The sequence below is a fragment of the Hyla sarda genome, chromosome 8 (genome assembly GCF_029499605.1).
Source record: "Hyla sarda isolate aHylSar1 chromosome 8, aHylSar1.hap1, whole genome shotgun sequence".
Taxonomy (NCBI): domain Eukaryota; kingdom Metazoa; phylum Chordata; class Amphibia; order Anura; family Hylidae; genus Hyla; species Hyla sarda.
Window position 1 is genome coordinate 88,683,596 of NC_079196.1, and position 25,809 is coordinate 88,709,404.

At 42.0% G+C, this 25,809-nt stretch overlaps 1 protein-coding gene across 6 annotated transcripts in view; it reads right to left on the reverse strand.

Moving 5' to 3' along the window:
- CPS1 (carbamoyl-phosphate synthase 1) overlaps positions 1-25,809 on the reverse strand; it is a 132,109-nt gene that overhangs the window by 98,667 nt on the left and 7,633 nt on the right. For 4 of the 6 annotated variants that reach the window (XM_056535427.1, XM_056535426.1, XM_056535429.1 and 1 more), the window contains 15 exons: positions 20,844-20,933; positions 18,900-19,028; positions 18,704-18,810; positions 17,343-17,484; positions 17,186-17,263; positions 16,968-17,066; positions 16,260-16,355; positions 12,397-12,586; positions 11,889-12,046; positions 5,060-5,188; positions 4,356-4,500; positions 2,857-3,067; positions 2,571-2,769; positions 1,427-1,603; positions 1,195-1,313 (listed from right to left, as the gene is read on the reverse strand). In XM_056535427.1, coding sequence (XP_056391402.1) covers positions 1,195-1,313; positions 1,427-1,603; positions 2,571-2,769; positions 2,857-3,067; positions 4,356-4,500; positions 5,060-5,188; positions 11,889-12,046; positions 12,397-12,586; positions 16,260-16,355; positions 16,968-17,066; positions 17,186-17,263; positions 17,343-17,484; positions 18,704-18,810; positions 18,900-19,028; positions 20,844-20,933 — 2,069 coding nt within the window. Of the gene's footprint in view, positions 1-1,194; positions 1,314-1,426; positions 1,604-2,570; positions 2,770-2,856; positions 3,068-4,355; positions 4,501-5,059; positions 5,189-11,888; positions 12,047-12,396; positions 12,587-16,259; positions 16,356-16,967; positions 17,067-17,185; positions 17,264-17,342; positions 17,485-18,703; positions 18,811-18,899; positions 19,029-20,843; positions 20,934-23,763; positions 23,907-25,809 lie in introns of those variants that run through there. The other 2 variants (XM_056535432.1, XM_056535431.1) reach the window with 2 other exon arrangements.

A 25,809-nucleotide genomic window follows, 5' to 3' on the forward strand; every position in this document is an offset into this window, starting at 1 on the left:
GTTCCTGCATCTGCTTGTTCAGGAATGTGCACTCAGTAGTACTCAAAACAAGAAAAACATATTTTAACAGCATTAGGATGTTGGAGGTGTGCCTTACTTCTAACATATTCTAGCCTTGCTTTTAGTGAGTCTAATACTCTATCATCTCTTTCCAGCGTGACGTATGAAAATACATATTTAGGCTTAAAAAGCAATATCTTACTTGGCTTCACATTAGAGATAATTATGTCTAGCTTATACCGAATTGTCTATACAAGATTGGTTATATTTCTGGTAGTCTGTCACCAAATGATTACGCTTCTTAATGTTACCACACAATACACCTAACAATATTTTTGTCTACACTGTAAATCAGCTACTGGGTCTTGGGCTTTAAAGGAGTGTGTATTCTTGGCCCAGGGGTAATATTAAGGGATTGTTTCCATTGATCTGGCATATGTGCTATCCAGTGTGTAAACAGTGAATCAGAAATGCTGAATGCACTGTTTTTTTTTATCCAACGTCGGATGGCAAATGTGTCTGATAGTTTATAGTTCTGGCACAATACCACATTTCAGGCCATGGAACAACGGATTGGACACTGGATCCAAAAGAACCAGTTTGTTACTTTGGGTGTTCCCATCCATTCCCATCTGGGAGGTGCTGGATTGCCCAACATATTAAACCCAGCCTTACCCCAACAAGTGTCTCTGTAGGATATTAGCTGCCTGTAGTATCTTTCTGATTGTTGTCATGGTGAAATCTTATGATCTTATGAAATATAGTTGAGAAATATAGTTGACAGCGGGTGTTAAGCCAGCAGAGCATAGGTCCATGGTTTTCCCCAGTGATAAGAGGTAGTTCTCCAGCAGTGGTCAGCACTCAAGCATTGCACTAGATGAAAGAATACCTAGCTAGACCACTGTCTTTTGGTACTACAAAAGCCACTTTTTTAAATACTGTCTCAGCATCCAGAACTCGGTAGTTAATGTTACAACCCCTCCCCCCCAAATCATTACTTATTATACTTTCACACTTGTGTTTATTGCACATCAACCTCTTTTTACATCCTACTGAAAGGAAGGGATCATGATAACAATAATAAATGTAAATAAATAAATGTCTACCAAAAGTACACATTGACACACACCTTGAGATGAATATACATCACAAGTTTCATACTGAATAACCCCTACAAACTTGGTTTGATCCTACCTCTTGCTGCTTCTCAGAGTCTTCTCCATGTTCAGAATGCCTTGCATCTTGTAGAGGAACCACTTGTCAATGGCTGTGAGTTTGTTGATTTCATCTATAGGAATTCCTGTCTGCAGTGCCTAGTATAAATCATTACAAAAGAATGTATTATTTAGAAGCTTTTACTATCCATAATACAAATGTTCTATTATCTCTTGCCATTAGTTGCCTTGGGTATTTCCCTCCCCTTTACCTTGGCCATGCTGTATACACGAGTGCTGGTGGGCTCTGCCATCTCTTTCCTTAGGTTGGTATCTGCTGACCAAGCTTTGTTCATTGGAAGATTTGAGGTGAAGCCATCTACTGATGGATGACACATTCGTAGTGCCTTCTGGAAACTTTCTTCAAATGTGCGACCAATAGCCATGACCTAAAAGGAGATACCATACAATGTGGCAAAAAATACAATAATTCATAAATGCTCAGCAGTTTATAAATGTCTGTCATTTATTAATAGCAGCCAGGTCCTACTTTCCCCTCTTATGAAAAAGAGTAGACCCTCCCACTGCCCACCTTTCTTTTCTTCCCTTTATCTCTCTGCTCCCATTCTCTCTTCATTTCATGTTTCTACACAAACAGCCTTTTTTGGCAAAATATCTAAAATTTGGAGGTAGTCTCAGAGACTGGCTCCATCACTCTTATATTGGTTATTATTTATTTTAGGATGTATCATGTATCTGCTTTATCAACAAAACAAAGAGGTGCTCACCCAACTTATGAATTCTCTAGTGCAGGTGTCCAAGAACTCACAAGGGGCATTGGCTCAAACACAAATTCACAGGAGAACGAAGAAGAAAAGTCCTAGGATAGTTTCCACATTTTTATTTTATGTTGATTAAAATGTGTTCAAAAAGTAATTCTCAGGTCCAGAGACTGACATGTTTCTAGCCAGGAATGCTTTTAATCATAGTCTGATTTTTAGAGAATTCCTTGGTAGAAATGTGTCAGTCTTTGGACCTAAGACCTATTTGCACACATTTTAATCATCATGAAATAAAATATGTGGATTTTAAGGAACTAACTATTCAATGACTATTCTAGTTAATCTGCTTTATCACTAGCTCCCTAAGTCCTGCTACATTTATTTTTACTCTAATAGATGTCATGTGTGTGGCACGGATGCTGACCAAGTCTCTGTATTTACTGCCTTTCCCTTTAAATAAAGAATTTAAACAATCTAATGTGACAGATATATTTCAAGCCAAAAATGTTACATGTCAATGGTGTCAATTTACTATTAATCCAATGCCATCATAATTGAATAATAGAAGTATAGATCGTATGATGGCGACAATATGGATCTATGTCAGAAATCTTTTTTAATATACTAGACTGACCTCTCCGACACTCTTCATAGAGCTGCCAATCAATCCTGAGGCACCATGGAAGCGATCCAAATCCCAGCGGGGTATCTTAGTGACCATGTAGTCAAGACTTGGCTCAAAGCAAGCTGTGGTTTTTCCAGAGACAACATTCCTAATCTCTGGCAGGGGTATACCCAGGGCTATTTTAGCAGCAATAAAAGCCAGTGGGTACCTATAAAGAGTAAGTTTTAACATCCTTATAGTTTGAAAGAAAAGCATCCTTATGACAAAGTTATACTTATTTCAACTTAAATCTTACCCAGTGGCTTTAGAAGCTAAAGCAGAGCTACGGGAGAGTCGGGCATTGACTTCAATGATGACATATTCCAGTGAAGTAGGATGCAAAGCAAACTGGATATTGCATTCACCGACTATGCCCAGATGTCGCACAACTTTGATAGAAACGGCCCTTAACATCTGGCACTCTTCATTAGACAGAGTCTGAACTGGAGCTACAACAATCGAGTCACCTATTCAATGAAAAGAACATCACTGTTAATGAAATGTGATTTAACAAAGTAAGAAATTTCCTAAACCTTGCAATATCTTGGGCAAATGCAGTGGGTACATGAAAAGGATAGGGGATAAGATGCCTGATCGCAGGGGTCCCGCCGCTGGGGACGCCCTGGGTCTGATGAATCACAATCAAGGGGCAGGAGTATCGCAATGTCACGGCTCCGCCCCTGTGTGATGTCACGCTCCGCCCCCTCAATGCAAGCCTATGGGAGGGGGCATGGCAGCTGTCATGCCCATTCTCATATGCTTGCTTGAGGGGGCAGAGCGGGACGTCATGCGGGGGCGGAGCCATCACCCCATGATACTCCGGCCCTGTGATCGTGATTCATCAGACCCGGAGCGATGTTCGCTCTGGAGACTGATGATAGCGGGGTGCTGAATGAAAGATTACGGGGGTCCCCAGCGGCGGGACCCCCGTGATCAGGAATCTTATCCCCTATCCTTTGGATAGGGAATAAGATGCCTTAGGGCCAGAGTCCCCCTTTAAGGTTACATTCAAATTGTGTTTCTTACATAAGGTTTCCATATCAGTTTTTTTGTTTCCCTATATGGGAAACAAAAAACTGACACCACCGTATGTATTTTAATGCTCAATGCGTTTTGCATTGAGTGCAATGTTATAAAAAGAAAGAATCCAAAACCAGGCAATATAAAAAACAATGTACAAGAACAAACAGCACACAACCAAATACATCTAGTTGTGTAAGGTTTTGAATGGGATGTCAATGCATATGTTTTGTTCATACGGATGCACACGGTTTTCATTGAAAACCATATAAGGCAATCGTATCTAAAAAAAAAACGTGACATGAATGCACCATCAGTGGAGAAGCTCATCCTCATTTACCTCCGAGCCCGTGTAAAGAACCAGGGACACCTGTCAAAGACAGGATTCTATGCTCCTGTACTTACTAATATGTGGGGTAAACACAGCATGTATCACCGCACAGTAAACATATAGCATCACCGTGAACCTCTGGGCAAACTCAAGGCGGCTCATGTACTAATAAGCCAAAAGCAATCAAAACTATTTTTTGTTTATGATTCAGAACAAATTGGACTAATTCTAAATTGATTCACTCATCTCAAGGGCTTAGAAGTCAAACATCAATGAAGCTGAAAATGAGAGCATATCCTAGCAATGTGTCATCACTTTCTCTCCTGGGAATACCTCTAAGTCATACGCAATATATTTTTAATCTAAAAGGCCACTTTTCTGGTATAGTGAAACTTAGCAGTTACCTGTGTGGACTCCCATAGCATCCACATTTTCCATGTTGCAGACAGTGACGCAGTTATCTGCTGCATCTCTTACCACCTCATACTCAATCTCCTTCCAACCCACAACTGAGCGTTCCACCAAAATCTGGTTTGTCATTGCCAAGGCCTTAAAGAAGAAGAATAAGAAATAACCCATGAGGATACAATGAATTATGATAGTAAAAAACACATAAGCACTGCTGTAAGGACCAATACTCTATGCCTAACTTATATGTACAGAAAAATAATCTGCAAAAACTATTGTCATTGTCCCAAGTCCATCTAGTTGTACTTCATACAACAAAGCCCTGCGCTCATCCCGTAAATCATTTCAGTATGTTATACAGCTAAGTCAATTGCAATCTGTGTGTAAAAGACACCTCATCTGAGGTCACCGATTTGCTTCCGATAATCATACAATAGACCTTTTTTTTTTCGTATAGCTAAACTTTTTTTTACATTACTTTATTTTCAGAAAGTCTGATTGTGTAGTTCTAAAATGCTTTATCCTATTCTTTTTATTTTTTATTTTTTTTGCACTATGGTTTATCTCTGAACAGTCTTTGCCAGCACATTGGTCCATTAATTCAGTACACTGAGAACTCAGGATATTCTGGAGAATTCATGGATTTGAATGGAACACTTGCCAACTAATTTCCCCTGCCTTGAGGAGTCCACTCTCTTACCTTTGTTGCCAGGTCTGTGAGTGTTTCTTTATTGGGACAAAGACCTGACCCCAGTCCACCCAAAGCATAGGCTGATCGAATCATGACAGGGTAGCCAATTTTGTCAGCTGCATTCAGAGCATCTTTCACCTTATAGAACAAATATATTTTCCTGTTATTTTTTAACATTGCTAATATTCATTTAACACATAGTATGGACAAGAATGATGGATGAGTTGTGTAAATTTTACATAGCCACTGTTACGCCGAGCGCTCCGGGTCCCCGCTCCTCCCCGGAGCGCTCGCTTCACTCCCTCCGCTGCAGCGCTCCGGTCACGTCCTCTGACCCGGGGCGCTGCGATCCTGCTGCCAGCCGGGATGCGATTCGCGATGCGGGTAGCGCCCGCTCGCGATGCGCACCCCGGCTCCCCTACCTGACTCGCTCCCCGTCTGTTCTGTCCCGGCGCGCGCGGCCCCGCTCCCTAGGGCGCGCGCGCGCCGGGTCTCTGCGATTTAAAGGGCCACTGCACCGCTGATTGGCGCAGTGGTTCCAATTAGGGTTTTCACCTGTGCACTTCCCTATATTACCTCACTTCCCTTGCACTCCCTTGCCGGATCTTGTTGCCTTAGTGCCAGTGAAAGCGTTCCTTGTGTGTTCCTTGCCTGTGTTTCCAGACCTTCTGCCGTTGCCCCTGACTACGATCCTTGCTGCCTGCCCCGACCTTCTGCTACGTCCGACCTTGCTTCTGCCTACTCCCTTGTACCGCGCCTATCTTCAGCAGCCAGAGAGGTGAGCCGTTGCTAGTGGATACGACCTGGTCACTACCGCCGCAGCAAGACCATCCCGCTTTGCGGCGGGCTCTGGTGAAAACCAGTAGTGGCTTAGAACCGGTCCACTAGCACGGTCCACGCCAATCCCTCTCTGGCACAGAGGGTCCACTACCTGCCAGCCGGCATCGTGACAGTAGATCCGGCCATGGATCCCGCTGAAGTTCCTCTGCCAGTTGTCGCTGACCTCACCACGGTGGTCGCCCAGCAGTCACAACAGATAGCGCAACAAGGCCAACAGCTGTCTCAACTGACCGTTATGCTACAACAGTTGCTACCACAGCTTCAGCAGTCATCTCCTCCGCCAGCTCCTGCACCTCCTCCGCAGCGAGTGGCCGCTCCTGGGATACGCTTATCCTTGCCGGATAAATTTGATGGGGACTCTAAGTTTTGCCGTGGCTTTCTTTCCCAATGTTCCCTGCATCTGGAGATGATGTCGGACCTGTTTCCCACTGAAAGGTCTAAGGTGGCTTTCGTAGTCAGTCTTCTGTCCGGAAAAGCCCTGTCATGGGCCACACCGCTCTGGGACCGCAATGACCCCGTCACTGCCTCTGTACACTCCTTCTTCTCGGAAATCCGAAGTGTCTTTGAGGAACCTGCCCGAGCCTCTTCTGCTGAGACTGCCCTGTTGAACCTGGTCCAGGGTAATTCTTCCGTTGGCGAGTATGCCGTACAATTCCGTACACTTGCTTCAGAATTGTCCTGGAATAATGAGGCCCTCTGCGCGACCTTCAAAAAAGGCCTATCCAGCAACATTAAAGATGTTCTGGCCGCACGAGAAATTCCTGCTAATCTACATGAACTTATTCACCTAGCCACTCGCATTGACATGCGTTTTTCTGAAAGGCGTCAGGAACTCCGCCAAGATATGGACTCTGTTCGCACGAGGCGTTTCGTCTCCTCGGCTCCTCTCTCCTCTGGTCCCCTGCAATCTGTTCCTGTGCCTCCCGCCGTGGAGGCTATGCAGGTCGACCGGTCTCGCCTGACACCTCAAGAGAGGACACGACGCCGTATGGAGAACCTCTGCCTGTACTGTGCTAGTACCGAACACTTCCTGAGGGATTGTCCTATCCGTCCTCCCCGCCTGGAAAGACGTACGCTGACTCCGCACAATGGTGAGACAGTCCTTGATGTCTACTCTGCTTCTCCACGTCTTACTGTGCCTGTGCGGATGTCTGCCTCTGCCTTCTCCTTCTCTACAGTGGCCTTCTTGGACTCTGGATCTGCAGGAAATTTTATTTTGGCCTCTCTCGTCAACAGGTTCAACATCCCAGTGACCAGTCTCGCCAGACCCCTCTACATCAATTGTGTAAATAATGAAAGATTGGACTGTACCATACGTTTCCGCACGGAGCCCCTTCTTATGAGCATCGGATCTCATCATGAGAGGATTGAACTTTTGGTCCTCCCCAATTGCACCTCGGAGATTCTCCTTGGACTTCCCTGGCTTCAACTTCATTCCCCAACCCTGGATTGGTCCACTGGGGAGATCAAGAGTTGGGGGTCCTCTTGTTCCAAGAACTGTCTAAAACCGGTTCCCAGTAACCCTTGCCGTAACTCTGTGGTTCCTCCAGTAACCGGTCTCCCTAAGGCCTATATGGACTTCGCGGATGTTTTCTGCAAAAAACAAGCTGAGACTCTACCTCCTCACAGGCCTTATGATTGCCCTATCGACCTCCTCCCGGGTACTACTCCACCCCGGGGCAGAATTTATCCTCTCTCTGCCCCAGAGACTCTTGCCATGTCCGAATACGTCCAGGAGAATCTAAAAAAGGGCTTTATCCGTAAATCCTCCTCTCCTGCCGGAGCCGGATTTTTCTTTGTGTCCAAAAAAGATGGCTCCCTACGTCCTTGCATTGACTACCGCGGTCTTAATAAAATCACGGTTAAGAACCGCTACCCCTTACCCCTCATCTCTGAACTCTTTGATCGCCTCCAAGGTGCCCACATCTTCACTAAATTGGACTTAAGAGGCGCCTATAACCTCATCCGCATCAGAGAGGGGGACGAGTGGAAAACGGCATTTAACACCAGAGATGGACACTTTGAGTATCTGGTCATGCCCTTTGGACTGTGCAATGCCCCTGCCGTCTTCCAAGACTTTGTCAATGAAATTTTTCGTGATCTGTTATACTCCTGTGTTGTGGTATATCTGGACGATATCCTAATTTTTTCTGCCAATCTAGAAGAACACCGCCAGCATGTCCGTATGGTTCTTCAGAGACTTCGTGACAACCAACTCTATGCCAAAATTGAGAAATGTCTGTTTGAATGCCAATCTCTTCCTTTTCTAGGATATTTGGTCTCTGGCCAGGGACTACAGATGGATCCAGACAAACTCTCTGCCGTCTTAAATTGGCCACGCCCCTCCGGACTCCGTGCTATCCAACGCTTTTTGGGGTTCGCCAATTATTACAGGCAATTTATTCCACATTTTTCTACCATTGTGGCTCCTATCGTGGCTTTAACCAAAAAAAATGCTGATCCCAAGTCCTGGCCTCCTCAAGCAGAAGACTCCTTTAAACGACTCAAGTCTGCCTTTTCTTCGGCTCCCGTGCTCTCCAGACCTGACCCTTCCAAACCCTTCCTATTGGAGGTTGATGCCTCCTCAGTAGGAGCTGGAGCTGTTCTTCTACAAAAAAATTCTTCCGGGCATGCTGTTACTTGTGGTTTTTTCTCTAGGACCTTCTCTCCAGCGGAGAGGAACTACTCCATCGGGGATCGAGAGCTTCTAGCCATTAAATTAGCACTTGAGGAATGGAGGCATCTGCTGGAGGGATCAAGATTTCCTGTTATTATCTACACCGACCACAAGAACCTCTCCTACCTCCAGTCGGCCCAACGGCTGAATCCTCGCCAGGCCCGGTGGTCTCTGTTCTTTGCCCGATTTAATTTTGAGATTCACTTTCGTCCTGCCGATAAGAACATTAGGGCCGATGCTCTCTCTCGTTCCTCGGATGCCTCAGAAGTTGATCTCCCTCCGCAACACATCATTCCACCTGACTGCCTGATCTCCACTTCTCCTGCCTCCATCAGGCAGACTCCTCCAGGAAAGACCTTTGTTTCTCCACGCCAACGCCTCGGAATCCTCAAATGGGGTCACTCCTCCCATCTCGCAGGTCATGCGGGCATCAAGAAATCTGTGCAACTCATCTCCCGCTTCTATTGGTGGCCGACTCTGGAGACGGATGTTGGGGACTTTGTGCGAGCCTGCACTATCTGTGCCCGGGATAAGACTCCTCGCCAGAAGCCCGCTGGTTTTCTTCATCCTCTGCCTGTCCCCGAACAGCCTTGGTCTCTGATTGGTATGGATTTTATTACTGATTTACCCCCTTCCCGTGGCAACACCGTTATTTGGGTGGTCGTTGATCGATTCTCCAAAATGGCACATTTCATCCCTCTTCCTGGTCTTCCTTCTGCGCCTCAGTTGGCTAAACAATTTTTTGTACACATTTTTCGTCTTCACGGGTTGCCTACGCAGATTGTCTCGGATAGAGGGGTCCAATTCGTGTCTAAATTCTGGAGAGCTCTCTGTAAACAACTCAAGATTAAATTAAATTTTTCCTCTGCATATCATCCCCAGTCCAATGGACAAGTAGAAAGAATTAACCAGATCCTGGGTGATTATTTGCGACATTTTGTTTCCTCCCGCCAGGATGACTGGGCAGATCTCCTTCCATGGGCCGAATTCTCGTATAACTTCAGGGTCTCTGAATCTTCCTCCAAATCCCCATTTTTCGTGGTGTACGGCCGTCACCCTCTTCCCCCCCTCCCTACCCCCTTGCCCTCTGGTCTGCCCGCTGTGGATGAAATTTCTCGTGACCTTTCCATTATATGGAGAGAGACCCAAAATTCTCTCTTACAGGCTTCTTCACGCATGAAGAGGTTCGCGGATAAGAAAAGAAGAGCTCCCCCCGTTTTTTCCCCTGGAGACAAGGTATGGCTCTCCGCTAAATATGTCCGCTTCCGTGTCCCTAGCTACAAGTTGGGACCACGCTATCTTGGTCCTTTCAAAATTTTGTGTCAAATTAATCCTGTCTCTTATAAACTTCTTCTTCCTCCTTCTCTTCGTATCCCTAATGCCTTTCACGTCTCTCTTCTCAAACCACTCATCCTCAACCGTTTTTCTCCCAAATCTGTTCCTCCCACTCCTGTTTCCGGCTCCTCGGACGTCTTCTCGGTCAAGGAAATTTTGGCTGCCAAAAAGGTCAGAGGGAAAAATTTTTTTTTAGTAGACTGGGAGGGTTGTGGTCCTGAAGAGAGATCCTGGGAACCTGAGGACAACATCCTTGACAAAAGTCTGCTCCTCAGGTTCTCAGGCTCCAAGAAGAGGGGGAGACCCAAGGGGGGGGGTACTGTTACGCCGAGCGCTCCGGGTCCCCGCTCCTCCCCGGAGCGCTCGCTTCACTCCCTCCGCTGCAGCGCTCCGGTCACGTCCTCTGACCCGGGGCGCTGCGATCCTGCTGCCAGCCGGGATGCGATTCGCGATGCGGGTAGCGCCCGCTCGCGATGCGCACCCCGGCTCCCCTACCTGACTCGCTCCCCGTCTGTTCTGTCCCGGCGCGCGCGGCCCCGCTCCCTAGGGCGCGCGCGCGCCGGGTCTCTGCGATTTAAAGGGCCACTGCGCCGCTGATTGGCGCAGTGGTTCCAATTAGGGTTTTCACCTGTGCACTTCCCTATATTACCTCACTTCCCTTGCACTCCCTTGCCGGATCTTGTTGCCTTAGTGCCAGTGAAAGCGTTCCTTGTGTGTTCCTTGCCTGTGTTTCCAGACCTTCTGCCGTTGCCCCTGACTACGATCCTTGCTGCCTGCCCCGACCTTCTGCTACGTCCGACCTTGCTTCTGCCTACTCCCTTGTACCGCGCCTATCTTCAGCAGCCAGAGAGGTGAGCCGTTGCTAGTGGATACGACCTGGTCACTACCGCCGCAGCAAGACCATCCCGCTTTGCGGCGGGCTCTGGTGAAAACCAGTAGTGGCTTAGAACCGGTCCACTAGCACGGTCCACGCCAATCCCTCTCTGGCACAGAGGGTCCACTACCTGCCAGCCGGCATCGTGACAGCCACCATATGATAACAGTACATATTAATAATGTATTTTATCTTTCTAGTCCTTTATCTACTGCTGTCCATAACTCGCTATATTGTCAGCTATGTGTCTTCCATGCATGGTGCATCCAAAGTGCCAGCTCAATAATGCAGCCTGTTTTCCTATATTACTGTAGGTAGGCTGACATTTGTTTTCCACGGAGATCAATGGATATCTTGGAAAACAGATTTCTTTGGCTGAGAACAATTAGCATAGCCAAACATAGCATTCCATTTTTTGTGTAATCTCCGGACAGAATGCATAAAAATCATAATTTTACATTGACAAAAAGAAAAAGTAATAATAAACCTGCATCTTTTTGGCATTTTTTTCTAAAAAGTAGAGATGATGATGTCAGTGGAGATCTAATTCATTGGCCAATTACATCCATTGCTCCTCTAAATTCCATTCTTTGCTTTAAACAATCATATAAGTTAAAGATGATTTGTTACCTGATATGCCATGGAGGGCCTAGACTATCAACTGGGCTGCCACCACTGCTCTGTTCTCAATGGGGAGAGCCTTAGGTTCATGCACCATTGAGAGCAATGGTGTCCTACTCCGTGAGAGTCTATGAACATAGTTGACAGTCAAGGCTCTCAATGGCATTTCTGGCACTGAAATTATCAGGACTGATTGCTATTGAATAAAATCACTCAAATCAATGGAGCAACATCTCCATATAGATGGTGATGGAGCTTGTTTTTGAAGAGACCGCAGGTCCCTCTTTAAATGATAAAACTGTGTTCAACTGCAGATGCCACTAGGGGGAGCTTTCTGTAGACAGAGTCATACACCTAGTTTTGAGCTCAGTAAAAAAAATTGTATACAGAAGACAAAAATAAATTCGAAAAATATTGAGGATCTAAACAGAAAGTTGCTATTAGTTTAACAAATGTAATAGTGATTCTCTAACGGACTAAAGCAATCTTACCGATTCTACGGCAAAGCTTGGGGCGATGGGTTCATTTATCTCATTTAGTTTGTCAGAGAAAAGCTGCCTGTCTTCAGTAAACATGATGGATTCCACTGAAGTTCCCAATACTCGAACTCCATACTCCTTAAGCACGCCACGTTTGAAGAGTTCCACACCTGGAATGATACAAAAATAATAAAAGATTTGTGTTCACATACATGTTATCAAAGACCAATGGCTGTTATATCTATATATGTATCTGCTTTCCCAACGCATTACAATGAGTATCAGTTTAGTGTAAAAAAGGTACATGTGTGAAAAAAAAACATATGACTTCAACCAAAATAAAAAATTTTAAAAACAGTAATGCAATCTGTAACCGGCTAAAATGAACGAGAAAAATAGGTAAGGGGTCTATTTTAATGAAACCAAAACCATGTCAGGGTGTTTTTCATAGATTCAATAATATGTCTAAACAAAAATAACCTCCAAATAAGTCAACTGAGTCTTATTATGCCATACTCACCGCAGTTCAGGGCTGTCTGTCCACCCATCCCCAGGATGATGCCATCTGGTCGCTCTGTCTTAATAACTTCAGTGACAAATTGTGGTGTGATAGGCAGGAAGTAGACAGTGTCAGCTTGCTTGATTCCCACCTCATTGGTCTGGACAGAGGCGATGTTTGGGTTCATGAGGACGGTTTTCACATTCTCTTCCTATGGAACACATCATACACCAATATTAAGAGTAATCTAGCTCAACAATCACAATTACTACAATAACATCCATGCCTCAATGGTGCCCTATTCACATAAAGAGACTAGTGTTGAGCGGCATTGCCCATATTCGAATTTGCTATATTTTGCATATATATAGACAAATATTCTTCCTATATTCGCGAATTTCGCGTATTCATTATATTCGCATATTCGCATATGTGAATATTCGCATATTCACATATTCAATGAAGAAAACAGTGAGGGGGTGGGCAACTTTATTATTGGTTGCTAGGAATGGTGTTGATAACCTCTGACATGTGTATTTGCATCATTCTAATTGGCCCACAAGTAAAAAGAAGGAATATGCGAATATTCACATATGCGAATGTCGAATATTCGCAATTTCAAATATATAGTGAATATATTATTGAATTCGCGAATTTGTGATATTTGCGATAAAAATTTGAAATCTGAATATTCGCGCCCAACAATAAAAGAGACCTAAGTTTCTCTAAGAACAGTACAAGTCCACTCATTTAACCCCTTAAGGACCAAGGACGTACTGGTACGTCCTTGGTCCTGCTCCCGTGATATAATGCAGGGTTACACGGTAACCCCGCGTCATATCACGGCGGGCCCGGCGTCATAGTGAAGCCGGGACCCGCCGCTAAAAGCGCGCAGCGCCGATCGCTAAAACCGAAAGTGAAAGCTGCCGGTTAACTCAGTGGGCTGTTCGGGATAGCCACGGCGAAATCGCGGCATCCCGTACAGCTTACAGGACAGCAGGAGGGCCCCTACCTGCCTCCTCGCTGTCCGATCGCCGAATGACTGCTCAGTGCCTGAGATCCAGGCATGAGCAGTCATGCGGCAGAATCATCGATCACTGGTTTCCTATGAGAAACCAGTGATCAATGATGAAGATCAGTGTGTGCAGTGTTATAGGTCCCTATGGGACCTATAACACTGCAAAAAAAAAGTGAAAAAAAGTGAATGAATATCATTTAACCCCTCCCCTATTAAAAGTTTGAATCCCCCCCCCTTTTCCCATAAAAAAAAAAACACAGTGTAAATAAAAATAAAAATAAACATATATGGTATCACCGCGTGCGGAAATGTCAGAATTATAAAAATATATCATTAAGTAAACCACACGGTCAATGGCGTGCGTGCAAAAAAAATTCCAAAGTCCAAAATAGTGCATTTTTGGTCACTTTTTATAACATTTAAAAATGAATAAAAAGCGATCAATAAGTCCTATCAATGCAAAAATTGTACCGTTAATAACTTCAGAACATGGCGCAAAAAAATGAGCCCTCATACCGCCCCATACACGGAAAAATAAAAAAGTTATAGGGGTCAGAAGATGACAATTTTAAACGTATTAATTTTCATGCATGTAGTTATGATTTTTTCCAGAAGTACGACAAAATCAAACCTATATAAGTAGGGTATCATTTTAATCGTATGGACCTAGAGAATAAAGATAAGGTGTCATTTTTACTAAAAAAATGTACTACGTAGAAACGGAAGCCCCCAAAAGTTACAAAACTGCATTTTTTTAAAATTTTGTCGCACAATGATTTTTTTTCTGTTTCACCGTAGATTTTAGGGCAAAATGACTGACGTCATTACAAAGTAGAATTGGTGGCGCAAAAAATAAGCCATCATATGGATTTTTTGGTGCAAAATTGAAAGAGTTATGATTTTTTTAAAGCAAGGAGCAAAAAAACGAAAATGCAAAAACGGAAAAAACCACGGTCCTTAAGGGGTTAAGCTTGGAGCACTAGTTTGTCAGCAGGGAACCAACGTGATCTAATACTATGACATTTCTAAAATAGAATATTCACACATTAAATTTTAGTAAAAACAACATTTATTGTAAGGGTATGTTTACCCAGATGTTACACTGTGGATTTGCATGCAGAAATATCCACAGTGCATTACAGCAGCAATGTGGACTGTATTTTTAGAAATCATGTCCTTATGTGTATAAACTGACCTTGCAGATGCCAATTTTGATGTCATAACTGCTGCATATTTATTGCAGATAATACCTAATGCCATCAATGGGGAAGTCAAAATCCACAAGAAGAACTGGCAATCCACAGCATAGTACACAACTGCTTATTTCAAATGTATAGTGTTTTTCTACAGCATTAGCATAATCTGCACCAAAATCCACAGCAGTAAATCTGCAGCAAAATCTTCACAACCTAACTGCACAAACTAACTTCTTCTCTGCTCTTCTGTACTAGGGTGTCTCTTCTGTGTCTGCTTGACTATGAACCTGTGCTGTCCGCCCCAACATGTTTGGCTGTTTTTGTCTACACATGTGTGTTTCCTGCCAAAAACCCAGTTAAAACCCGGTTTAGTCTCTGCCCATCCTCTCAGGGCCTCACACCTGCATCGCTTTGCCCGATGAATCAGGCACCGCCTAAACAGGACTACTTCCAGAGGTAGTGACTTAGTAGTCCCTTGAATCAAAGATCAGAAAATTAAAGGATGAAAAACAGTCGGCTACATACACAAAGCGCTTAGGAGTGGCCCAAAGCAGTTTTGTTAGGAAGATTTTCTGCAGCAGATTTGAACATAACCTTACTTAAATGCAGCTGTTTTAAATCTGTTGTTATGATTTCCCGCTTTCAGGTATTTGAGATGTTTTTTGAAGCCAATGCTAGGCCTGGATCATAAATGGAGGAATTGTATAGGGGAAAGACTAAGCTGCGGGGTTCTGACATCACGGCGACGCCCCATTGTGACATCCCACCATGCCCCATCAATGCAAATCTATGGGAGTGGGCATACGCCCCCTCCCACAGACTTGCATTGAGGGAGCTTGGCCATGACATCACGACCCCAAAGCCCACACCCATCTTTCGAAACTAAATGTTCCGAACGCTGGGGCAGTGGAGTACCCCTTTAAGCAAACCTTCGCCAGTGTACAATCACACTAGAAATATCAAGAGGCACAAACCTCTTTAAAAAAAATCTAGGCAAATCTATGGCTGCCCGTGAGCCAGCCTTAGATATCTACGTCAGTTTGGAGTTGGTGTAATTTTTACCGAAAAATTTACTGCGTAGAAACAGATGCCCCCCCAAAAGTTACAAAATGGCATTTTTTCTTCAATTTTGTTGCACAATGATTTTTTTGGGCGCATAAAAGAAAGACATAATATGGATTTTTAGGTGCCAAATTGAAAGGGTTATGATTTTTAAAATGCAAGGAGGAAAAAACGAAAGTGGAAAAACTGAAAAACACTTGGTCCTTAAGGGGTTAACTACAAATTACGCCTGCTAGGAGGAGCTTGGTGAGCACCGCACAGATCATATCTACAAAAAGTTGCAGTATTTGTGCGCATACCTTGATCTTGCAGCAAAATTTGTAGATGTGCACCAGGCACATACTTTCTTGGATTTGACTTCAAGAAATGCATGAAAAAAACTGAACAAGGGAACTCATCCTAAAGGTGCATAAATTTAGCCAACAGCTATCTCGCCCAAAACCACCAAGCCAAACTTTAATGTGTTCTGAATGGGGACAGGGGTAGTAGGCTGCTACTCAAGAATATGGTGTTGTACATTGGAATTCAGGTGAAATAAGTAAAAATACCTATATGGAAATTTAGCATAAGCTGTGTTACAATGCTAGAAATGAAAGTAGTTCACTTACTTTCATAGCTTTGACAGCCTGGGATCCAGAATAATCAAATTCTCCTGCTTGTCCAATGGAGAGACCTCCAGAACCCAAGATGAGGACTTTGGATACCTACAAATCAGAAAATGTAAATACCCAGTGTGACATTACAACGTGCTTTAAAGGGGTATTCCAGCAAAAACTTTTATATATATATCAACTGGCTCCGGAAAGTTAAACAGATTTGTAAATTACTTCTATTAAAAAATCTTTATCCTTCCAATAGTTCTTAGCTTCTGAAGTTTTCTGTCTAACTGTTCAATGATGATGTCACGTCCCGGGAGCTGTGCATGATGGGAGAATATCCCCATAGGAACTGCACAGCTCCCGGGACGTGACATCATCATTGAGCAGTTAGACAGAAAACAACAACTCAACTTCAGAAGCTTAAAACTATTGGAAGGATTAACATTTTTTAATAGAAGCAATTTACAAATCTGTTTCCGGAGCCAGTTGATATATAAAAAAAAGTTTTGGCCTGGAATACCCCTTTAATGCTCCCATTACACAGAAGTTTAATTTAGAATAGATTGAAATATGACTTATAGTAATGACGCCCAAGCCAAAATTTATAAAACTTAAAATGACAAGAAATGAGAATTGAAGATAATCCAGGTATATAATGATTTTACTGAAACTTATCATTTCTCAGTGATATTATCAAAGACATGTTTTTTTTCTTACCTCAATTCTCTTAGACTGTAGACCAGGTTTGGGCATTACAGATGCCAGGGTTGTGCCTTTACCCTTCTTTATCATTGACAGGAAGACATCAAACAAGAACTGGAAAAAAAAAAAAATGATGAGTATAAATGAATACGGTGGTCTAGCTAATAAAGTATTATCTACCAGTAAGCAAAATTTTTATACAGTGCTGTCATGTTATGTAGCATTTACTATACCTCTGTGTCAACAGGTCCAGGGTTGGCCTCAGGGTGAAATTGGGCAGTGAAGATTGGCTTGGTCTCATGCATGATGCCCTACGACACAACAGATAATTCTAAAAATCTAGAATTGATTCTTACTGATAAACATTTTAGGCTTTGAAATATCGCTCACCTCATTGCTCTGATCGTTTATGTTTACAAAGAGTGGTTTCCAACCGGCAGGTAAAGATTTGCTGTCTACTCCATAGGCATGATTCTGAGCTGTGATAAAGGCCTGTCCATTCATTGTGTTCATAACTGGCTGATTCTGCCCTCTGAAAAGCACAGAGATCAGTTTTCCAGTCTGTATTTTTACAATATATATTTTTTTACCATATTTACTTTCCTTTTCTTTAGTTAAATTAAGAAGTGCAATTTCTCATGTAACCCTTTCAACATGCTTTCATAATGCTCATAAGGCTAAAGCTGGGTACACATATATTCGCTAAACATCTCAGTGAACCCAGCCTAAAACTAGACACATTTATGTCAAAGATGATGGAAATCTGCATTAGTTGGCAACTTGGGATCAGTTGTCAAGGACCCAGCGCCCATTATTTCTGCACCCAGGATAAGGGAACGCTGCAAGATACATTTCCCCTGTCCAGGGCTATGCAGTGTCTCCGGTGAGCCTGCATTCTAACTAGTGTTGAGCGCGAATAATAGCATTTCAAATTTTATCGCAAATATTGCAAATTCGCGAATTTGCGAATATTGCGAATATATTCACTATATATTCGAAATTACGAATATTCACTTTTTTCCACAGATGGGCATATTCGCATATGGGCATATTCGCATATGTGAATATTTGCATATTCCTTCTTTTCACTTGTGGGTCAATTAGAATGATGCAAATACACTTGTCAGAGGTTATCAACAACATCCCTAGCAATAATAGTAAAGTTGCCCACCCACTCACTGTTTTCTTCCTCGAATACGTGAATATGCAAATATTCACATATGCGAATATGCGCATAAGCGAATATAACAAATACGCAAAATTCACGAATTAAGGACAAATATTTGTCTATATATTCGAAAAATATTGCGAATTCGAATATGGGCAATGCCGCTAATTCTAACTGAGGTTCCAGATGAATGGGAACATTCCCATTGAATAAAATGGGTGATTCAATGTAGGAGGTATGTCGGCACCTCCGTGGAATCCTTCATATAGTCAGGTAAATAGTAATTAAGATGGTACCCAGCACTTACCGATCTTGCAAAGTGGAGATTTATTAAGCCATAACACGGTACAAGAGGGACACGTTTTGGCATAGGAGCCTTCCTCAGCTGTCTGCCCATAGGCTTTATTACTATTTAAATAAATGGGAACAGTTCTAAAAATGCTATTACTTGGGCCTTTATTTATAAGGGGGCCTTTATTTACGTAAAAATCATTGGGTGTCCACATATAGACAAACACAAATAAAATGCTGGTAATCTCACAAAATACAACTCAGGATAAGTTAACAAAAGACATATATGTACCTGTTAGCCATAGGCAACCTATATGTCTTGGCACCAGCTGCCAAAGCTGCAATCTCATTCCCCATACAGATTCCAAACACTGGTTCAGGGCGGTCACTTTTGAAGACCTAGAAGACAATTCGTTTTCCATCACACATACCTTATAGAATAAGTTGTTTTATAGAAGGTTTGAGAAATAAGCAATAAAATCACTAACCTTCCTCAGATTTTGTATTAGTGGCTGGGCCAATTCTGGGTTTCCAGGTCCACTTGTAAGTAAGAGACCATCGTATTCCATTTTTGTGAAGTCATGATTCCAGGGAACCAGGTTCACCTCAGCTCCTCTCTAATTTGAGAAAATAACAATTGCAAAAAAAATGTATATGTAGATTAATAGTTAATCTTCTTTCTAGCGTAAAACTGCTTAATGTAGCAGAAAATTCCTCATCTGTTATAGATCTGTTATACATATAGTAAAATATATTTTAGGTTAAATATTCAATTGTACAGTAATTTCTCTGTGGATCACAATTTTTTTTTTTTTTTTTTAAACCTCAAAGCATCTTTTTTACATTGGACTCACAGATGTTGTTGTTCATTTCACTTAAAAAAAAAAAAATCTTTCCGTGTTTTAGCGACGTCAAAAGCTTTTATTGGTCTGAGTGTTCACATCCCAACAAATAGTTGATATGAGCAGGGCGGGGGGGAACATGTCTGACAAAAACAATCCTAAATTTGTCTAGCTTAGCGCACTCTTTGTCCAACTAGGTTGAGCTATCGTTCATGGTCTAAACACTTAGACCCTGACCGGTCATAACTTTTGACATGTCTCTGCTACAAAAGGGAAAATGCCCATTAAAGACTAATAGTAAAAGTCAACAACAGAAGCTTCCAAAAGGGCTGACTGCCTGCTGGTGCTAGTGCATGCCCGATCCCTGTATGTGAGGACAGGAAAGGCCAGGCATTTGAGGAAGAGATAGGTGACTTTACCAAAGGGTTGGTTCTTCCTTTATATTTCACCAATCTTATGGAGGGGAATTCATCAATTGTTTTTTAGTATTCAGTCTATTATAGAGGTGAAAAGTTGCATTTGATTAGAACTTCCTGAACCAAATTCATCAAACGTTGCATGCCACTTGATAAATTTGGCGCACGGGAACATTACATCAAAGTCAGGGTGAGGCGTATATGAGGCAGGGTGAATAACAGATCACTCATGGTCTGCTATATATATGCCTTTATTTTTTGGCTTTTTGAAATCCCTTAAGGACCAGGGATACCCTTCACCCCCTCCTCAACTGCCATGCAGGGTGCAAAATGACGGACATCGGCTATTGTCTATTTAATCAGCTGATGCCAGAAAAGTAAACAGTGAATAACTGTAAATAACTTCTATTTAAAAATCTTCACCCTTCCAGTTCTTATCAGCTGCTGTTCCATATGAACTTCTTTTCTTTTTGAATGTATTTTCTGTCTGACCACAGTGCTCTCTGCTGACAAATCTGTCCAAGTCAGGTACTGTCCAGAGTAGGAGTAAATCCTCATAGCAAACCTCTCCTGCTGCGGACAGTTCCTAAAATGGACAGAGGTGTCAGTAGAGAGCACTGCAGTCAGGCAGAAAGAAAATTTTAAAACAAAAGAAATTCCTGTGGAACATACAGCAGCTGATAAGTACTGGAAGGATTAGGAAGGAAGGATTAGGAAGGATTAGATTTTTAAATAGAAATAATTTACAAATCTGTTTAACTTTCTGGCACTAGTTGATTTAAATAAATATGTTTTCCAGGGGATAATCTTCTAAATAGTGTGATATGGCATCTTAAAGACGGCCGCAGCAACTTTTTTGCGACTTTCAGAGAAAAGTCACACATAATGAAACAGTGCCCACTGCATAAAACTAGTCTAAAGCACTGCAAATGGTTGTTCACTTTCAAATATGATCAATTTTAAAAGTCGCACAAAAGTCGCATGGGAAGTGACTGAGACTTTTGGTGTGACAATTTTAGACTTAAAAAAGGTTCGAAATAGCTTGATAAATTCCCCTCATGGTGCTTTTGGAGCTGAGAAACTTTGCACAGGTTCACATCAACTCCAGGAAGGTTGTATAGGGCCAATTGGGACTGGAGCCTCTTTGTGAAATATCATTGAGACTGCATCTTACCTTTACCAGTTGTCGAATGATGTTGTGTTTCACTCCACAGTCCACAGCCACAATTTTAACAGGGTTCCCTTTGCCATATACTTTTACATCCTTAAAAGAAAAACAAGAAAATAACTTTTTTAAGTGATCCCTGTTTTACCAGTTTTACCTGGTGTTCATGATCATTATAGTACCACAGTGACTATAATGGTTGTTACCAAGATTTTGTCAGTCCTTGAAATAAAATAACTCAAGACTTGGTTTTCACTCACTGTTGGATAAGAATTCTATCTAAAGGAAGATCTAGATAAAGAATGCTGAAGCTCAATGTAGATAGCCGAGTGATTGAAAATGCTGCAGGAACTTTCTAGCAGGGCATATAAAAAAAATCTGATCACTCTCAATAAGTTATGCTGCATCCAGGGCAGCAGTTTATGGGCTCTCCGAGAAGAGCTCTGCAATGCAGAATTGTTTGTTGCCTTCAGTTTTATGGCATTATGTAAAATCTTTACAATAGTTCTTTCCAGAGAGCACTGATGGTCTGTGTGGTCTATAGCAACTAAAACTACAGGGCAATAACAGTAACACAATAGTAAACACTTAAGGGGGCCTTTATCATGTAAAAAACAACAAAAAATATTATAAAAAGGATGCTTAATTTTTAGCAAGATACAAATTTGTAGCAAAATTTGGCAATTTTCTTAATTTTCTGTAACACACTCACAGAATGGGAATGGTTTACCATTGTTTCATGTAAAAAAAAAAAAAAAAAAGCATAGCCACCCCGCACAGTGAATGAAATACATTTTACACTTGCTTGCAAGCTTAAACTGTAGTTGAAATTTCCAATCAAAGTTTGCTGGGATTTCAGGAGAGGCACATGGGAGGCCTGTAATGCACAGGGATTTATGAAGAGCCGTGCACCTCTACATAAATCCAATGAGCCTGTGCCCTAGTGCGGGATTAATTTAGACTGGTATCAGAGATGCCTATCTTCATAAATCCCTCCATAATGGCCTAAGTGGTAAAAAAAAACCTTATGGCTTGGGTTTTGGTAAACCTGTCTTCTTATACAGGTCAAAAGTATTTCAAAAAGTTCTGGCAATGGTTGGGAAAAATACAGATTGTTGGTACTTGTACAGCATATATGTTATAAGATGTAGCATAGACTTGCGCCAACTGATGGTACATCAACTTGATGTCTACAGTGGTTTGGGCTATAGGGTTAAAACCTCCCTTTAGGCACAATGATAGACATTCTCGGTATTGGATATAGTAGTAATCTCCAGCTAGTGAATCTGGAGCCTGATGTAGGTTTTGGGCATGTTGTATGTGGCTCCGTAGCTATTGGAAGCTACAGGCAATATTGTAAGATTGACAAGAGAGACATCATAGCTTCATTAAGACTTGGCACAAAGCTCAGAACAACTTGATTTCTCAGTACATCTTATAAATACATCTGTTGGGTCTCAGTACCGTGGCATGCCACTGCAGGGGAAATGTAGAATTACCTATTAAAATGAATGGTTCACCATGTAATACAGATGTAGTCACATCCTCTCCTGATACCTTTGCCAAGATGTATTTATGAGATGATAGGGGGGCCACTTACACTACTTTCCATTGGTGAAGAGCACTGCAATAAGTATGTAAAGGAACAGGGTCTACGTCATAGACAAGAGTCCCTGCACCTGTACAGTAAGCAGCAATGCTGAATGCTTGTCCCAGTGAATGTGTGAGGCAGTGGCCCTTAGAGGTTAAATGTCAATCTTATATGGTACATACTCACTATATTTGCTGGGCTGCTTGGCTCATTGATTATTACTGCATATTAAGTGAACAATGAGGCATATAGTGTATGCCTTTGTCACTCAGTACCTACAGGAGAAAATACTTCTGTCTTTATTGCCTATAGCATAGAGTTGCACAAAAAGCACATAGAGGAGTAGGGACTGCTTTCAAAGACAGAAGTCCCTGCTGTTGTACATATATTTCTAGGCGCACTACACTGAGAGCACAGGGTGTTTTGGCAAATATGTGAGACCAAAGAGGGAATCCTTGAAGAGGGCATCATAAAGACGTTGTATATCGCCTATAAAGTTGACAGCAGCTACACTTTGAAGTGGCCTTCTGTTCTAGCAAACAAAGAGGTATCCGGATGAGACTAAACAGAACATATGTACGGTAAGCAGTTCTTTGTATGTGTGTCATATAGGCTGTGAATATTGTTAATAAAAATGGTTAAACTGACTTTAAAGCAAAGTTTCTAACAAGATCTTTGATGAATGTTGTTTTTTATTTTTTTCAATTGCTCATTTATCACTTAACATCACTTATTATATTTACGTGTGCATCTCCAGTTACGATAGGTTAGGGAACTCTTCTGTATACAATATCCATCTAAACATCTAATAAGTGCCTACAGACACCATCAACAAAAACATTCAGAGACTATTTTATTGGTGTGAGCAGAGTGTTAATGAAAGAGGCAGAAGCAGATGTTAAGAAATCAATTTTTGGCTCTTGCTGAAAAGAAGCGTACCTCACGCTGGCTCATATTAAGCGGCTGTTTATCACCGAGGCAGACAGATAACTGTGTTCACTAATTATTGCCAATGGAAAATTTCATTATTGTCAACTTTATTTTATGAGATGGCTTTTAAAGCCTTCAAATTGGAGTTATGAAATATTACTCCTGTTGTGTCCCAGATCATCTGGAAATGTGTCAGATTCTTAACTTATTTTGACAGCTAAACTCCCTAATAGACCATAAAATTACATGACCTGGCACTTTCATTAGGGAATTGTAACATAGAGATAATTGGATGGACAGCCTTCAAAAACTCCAACACAACAAAATGCAAGAATTAGCATGGTCACGAGAAATACGAAGATCATATGTTTTTTTCGCCACATAAGCACATAATGAGTTAACCATTACCTATTTATTGCTTGACCTGTAACTATATGAATGGTGTGCTGTCAAAGAGAAGGTTATCTTATTAATTCAGACATTTAGTCTTTTTTGTGGCCATGAGTATCCTATTATAAAATCCTGTCTTGGTCCTCAATTGTGAAAAAAATTTGACTGTTTAAAGATATAGAGGGAGATTTATCAAAACCTGTGAAGAGGAAGAGTGGTGCAGTTGCCCATAGCAACCAATCAGATCGCTTCTTTCATTTTCCACAGGCCTCTTTAGAGGCCTGTGGAAAATGAAAGAAGCGATCTGATTGGTTGCTATGGGCAACTGCACCACTCTTCCTCTGCACAGGTTTTGATAACCTCCCCCACAGTGCATTTTAGACAGTCTAAGCCAAAATGTAGTGCATTTCTTGGCAATGGTATCGCATGGTACACTACACAATATCATGTAACTCTTTGTATGCCTTATCTGTTTGCAACCATAATACTAAGTATCTACCCCTTATGAATAGTAGGCGTGTGAGTAGTTGTTCATCAGTATTGTGCACCTTTGTGACCTCCCCATATAGCATTGTGGCTGATCTTCATCATGTAGGAATAGGTGTCTTACCTGCCTTTGTACCAGTAACCAGTAAGTATATTGTTCCTGCTGTGACTTATGAGTAATTTTTGTCCAATTTTCTGTAATTTTTTCCGCGTGGTATTGCATTTAAACCACATCCCCTTTCCACGAAAACCACACCCACTTCCAAGTAAGCAACCCCCCCCCCCCTTGTTGACCATGACCACCATTTTAATTCTATAGTCTAAATTTGTTTGAAATCTGTCTTATAAGTTATGAGCTTATAAGTTTTTTGGTTGAATTTATGGTGTGCTCATTTGTATTAATCTCCTCCAATGAGTCTGGGTACCCCATGGTGTGTAGAATAGGAGATGGTGAACCATTGTTTAAATTGAGTCATCGTTCCAATGTTAGTCAATGACATTAGGAATAGTGGTTGTGGACTGTCACCCAGTAGAAGGAGGTGGTGTTAATCAGAAAGTGCCAAGGTGTAGTGCCTTGCACCTGGCTGGGTGGTGGGCTTTGTGATGCTGGAAGTGCTATAAATCATCAAGATGAGGTTGAGGTACATCCTTGTAACACCTTTACCACCCCAGGGCAGTATGTATGCAGCAATTGAATGAGCAATAGTGAGACAAAAATGGCTGGTGATCTGGGCCAAGGCAACTAATGTGGGGCACACTGGTGGGACATCAGAATTAAAAAAAAGGCCAGAGGAGTGACGGAAGTCCTGAGAAAGAACATAACCCATGAAACTACTGAGTGAGGATGGTGTACACTCAAAGGGTGTCTTTCATGAGTCTGAAAGACCGTCACAAGGGAACCAGTGGTTGTGTATTGTCTGAAGCACTGGTTATGTCTCATCAAATTATCAAAAAGACTGGTTTCCCTTGGACTGGTATATGGTTGAACCACATTAAGTAATAATTTTTAGGAAATAGTAACTCAGTCAGAGACTGCAACCTGGCCTAGGGCCTAAACTGTTCTTCTGTTTTACTATTAAAGAGACTGTGCCTGCTTAGTGTGAGGGCAACCAACAAGCTGTATACCTCTTCTACACACTGTAACCATAATGCTTGTGTACCACTTAAAGTGACAGTAACCACCAAGTGATTTGTGTCTCTGCACAGGAAAATAAAGATTTCCTGTTTCACTCCAAATAATTGCCTGCAAATAGAGATCGGAAAATTGATTTTGAAAGTATTAGATTCATTAAAAAAAATTAGATTTGTCAGAATTTTTATGTTTTACTCCAGGCAAATTGGTACAGGAACAGTGACTTCTGTGAAAGCCTGAAATATTAATTTCACTACAATTCCAGCTGGCAGAAATGAAAACAAATTTCTTTGATCCCCACACATAATCTATTAATGGACATAGTCATAAATTCTTACATTTAAACCTTAAAACTGTAGTCATCTCTGCCACATCTTACAAAGACACAGATTTGTTGTATTCGTAAACTGTTGTGATTTAGAAATGTAAAGCTCTCAATGTATTGC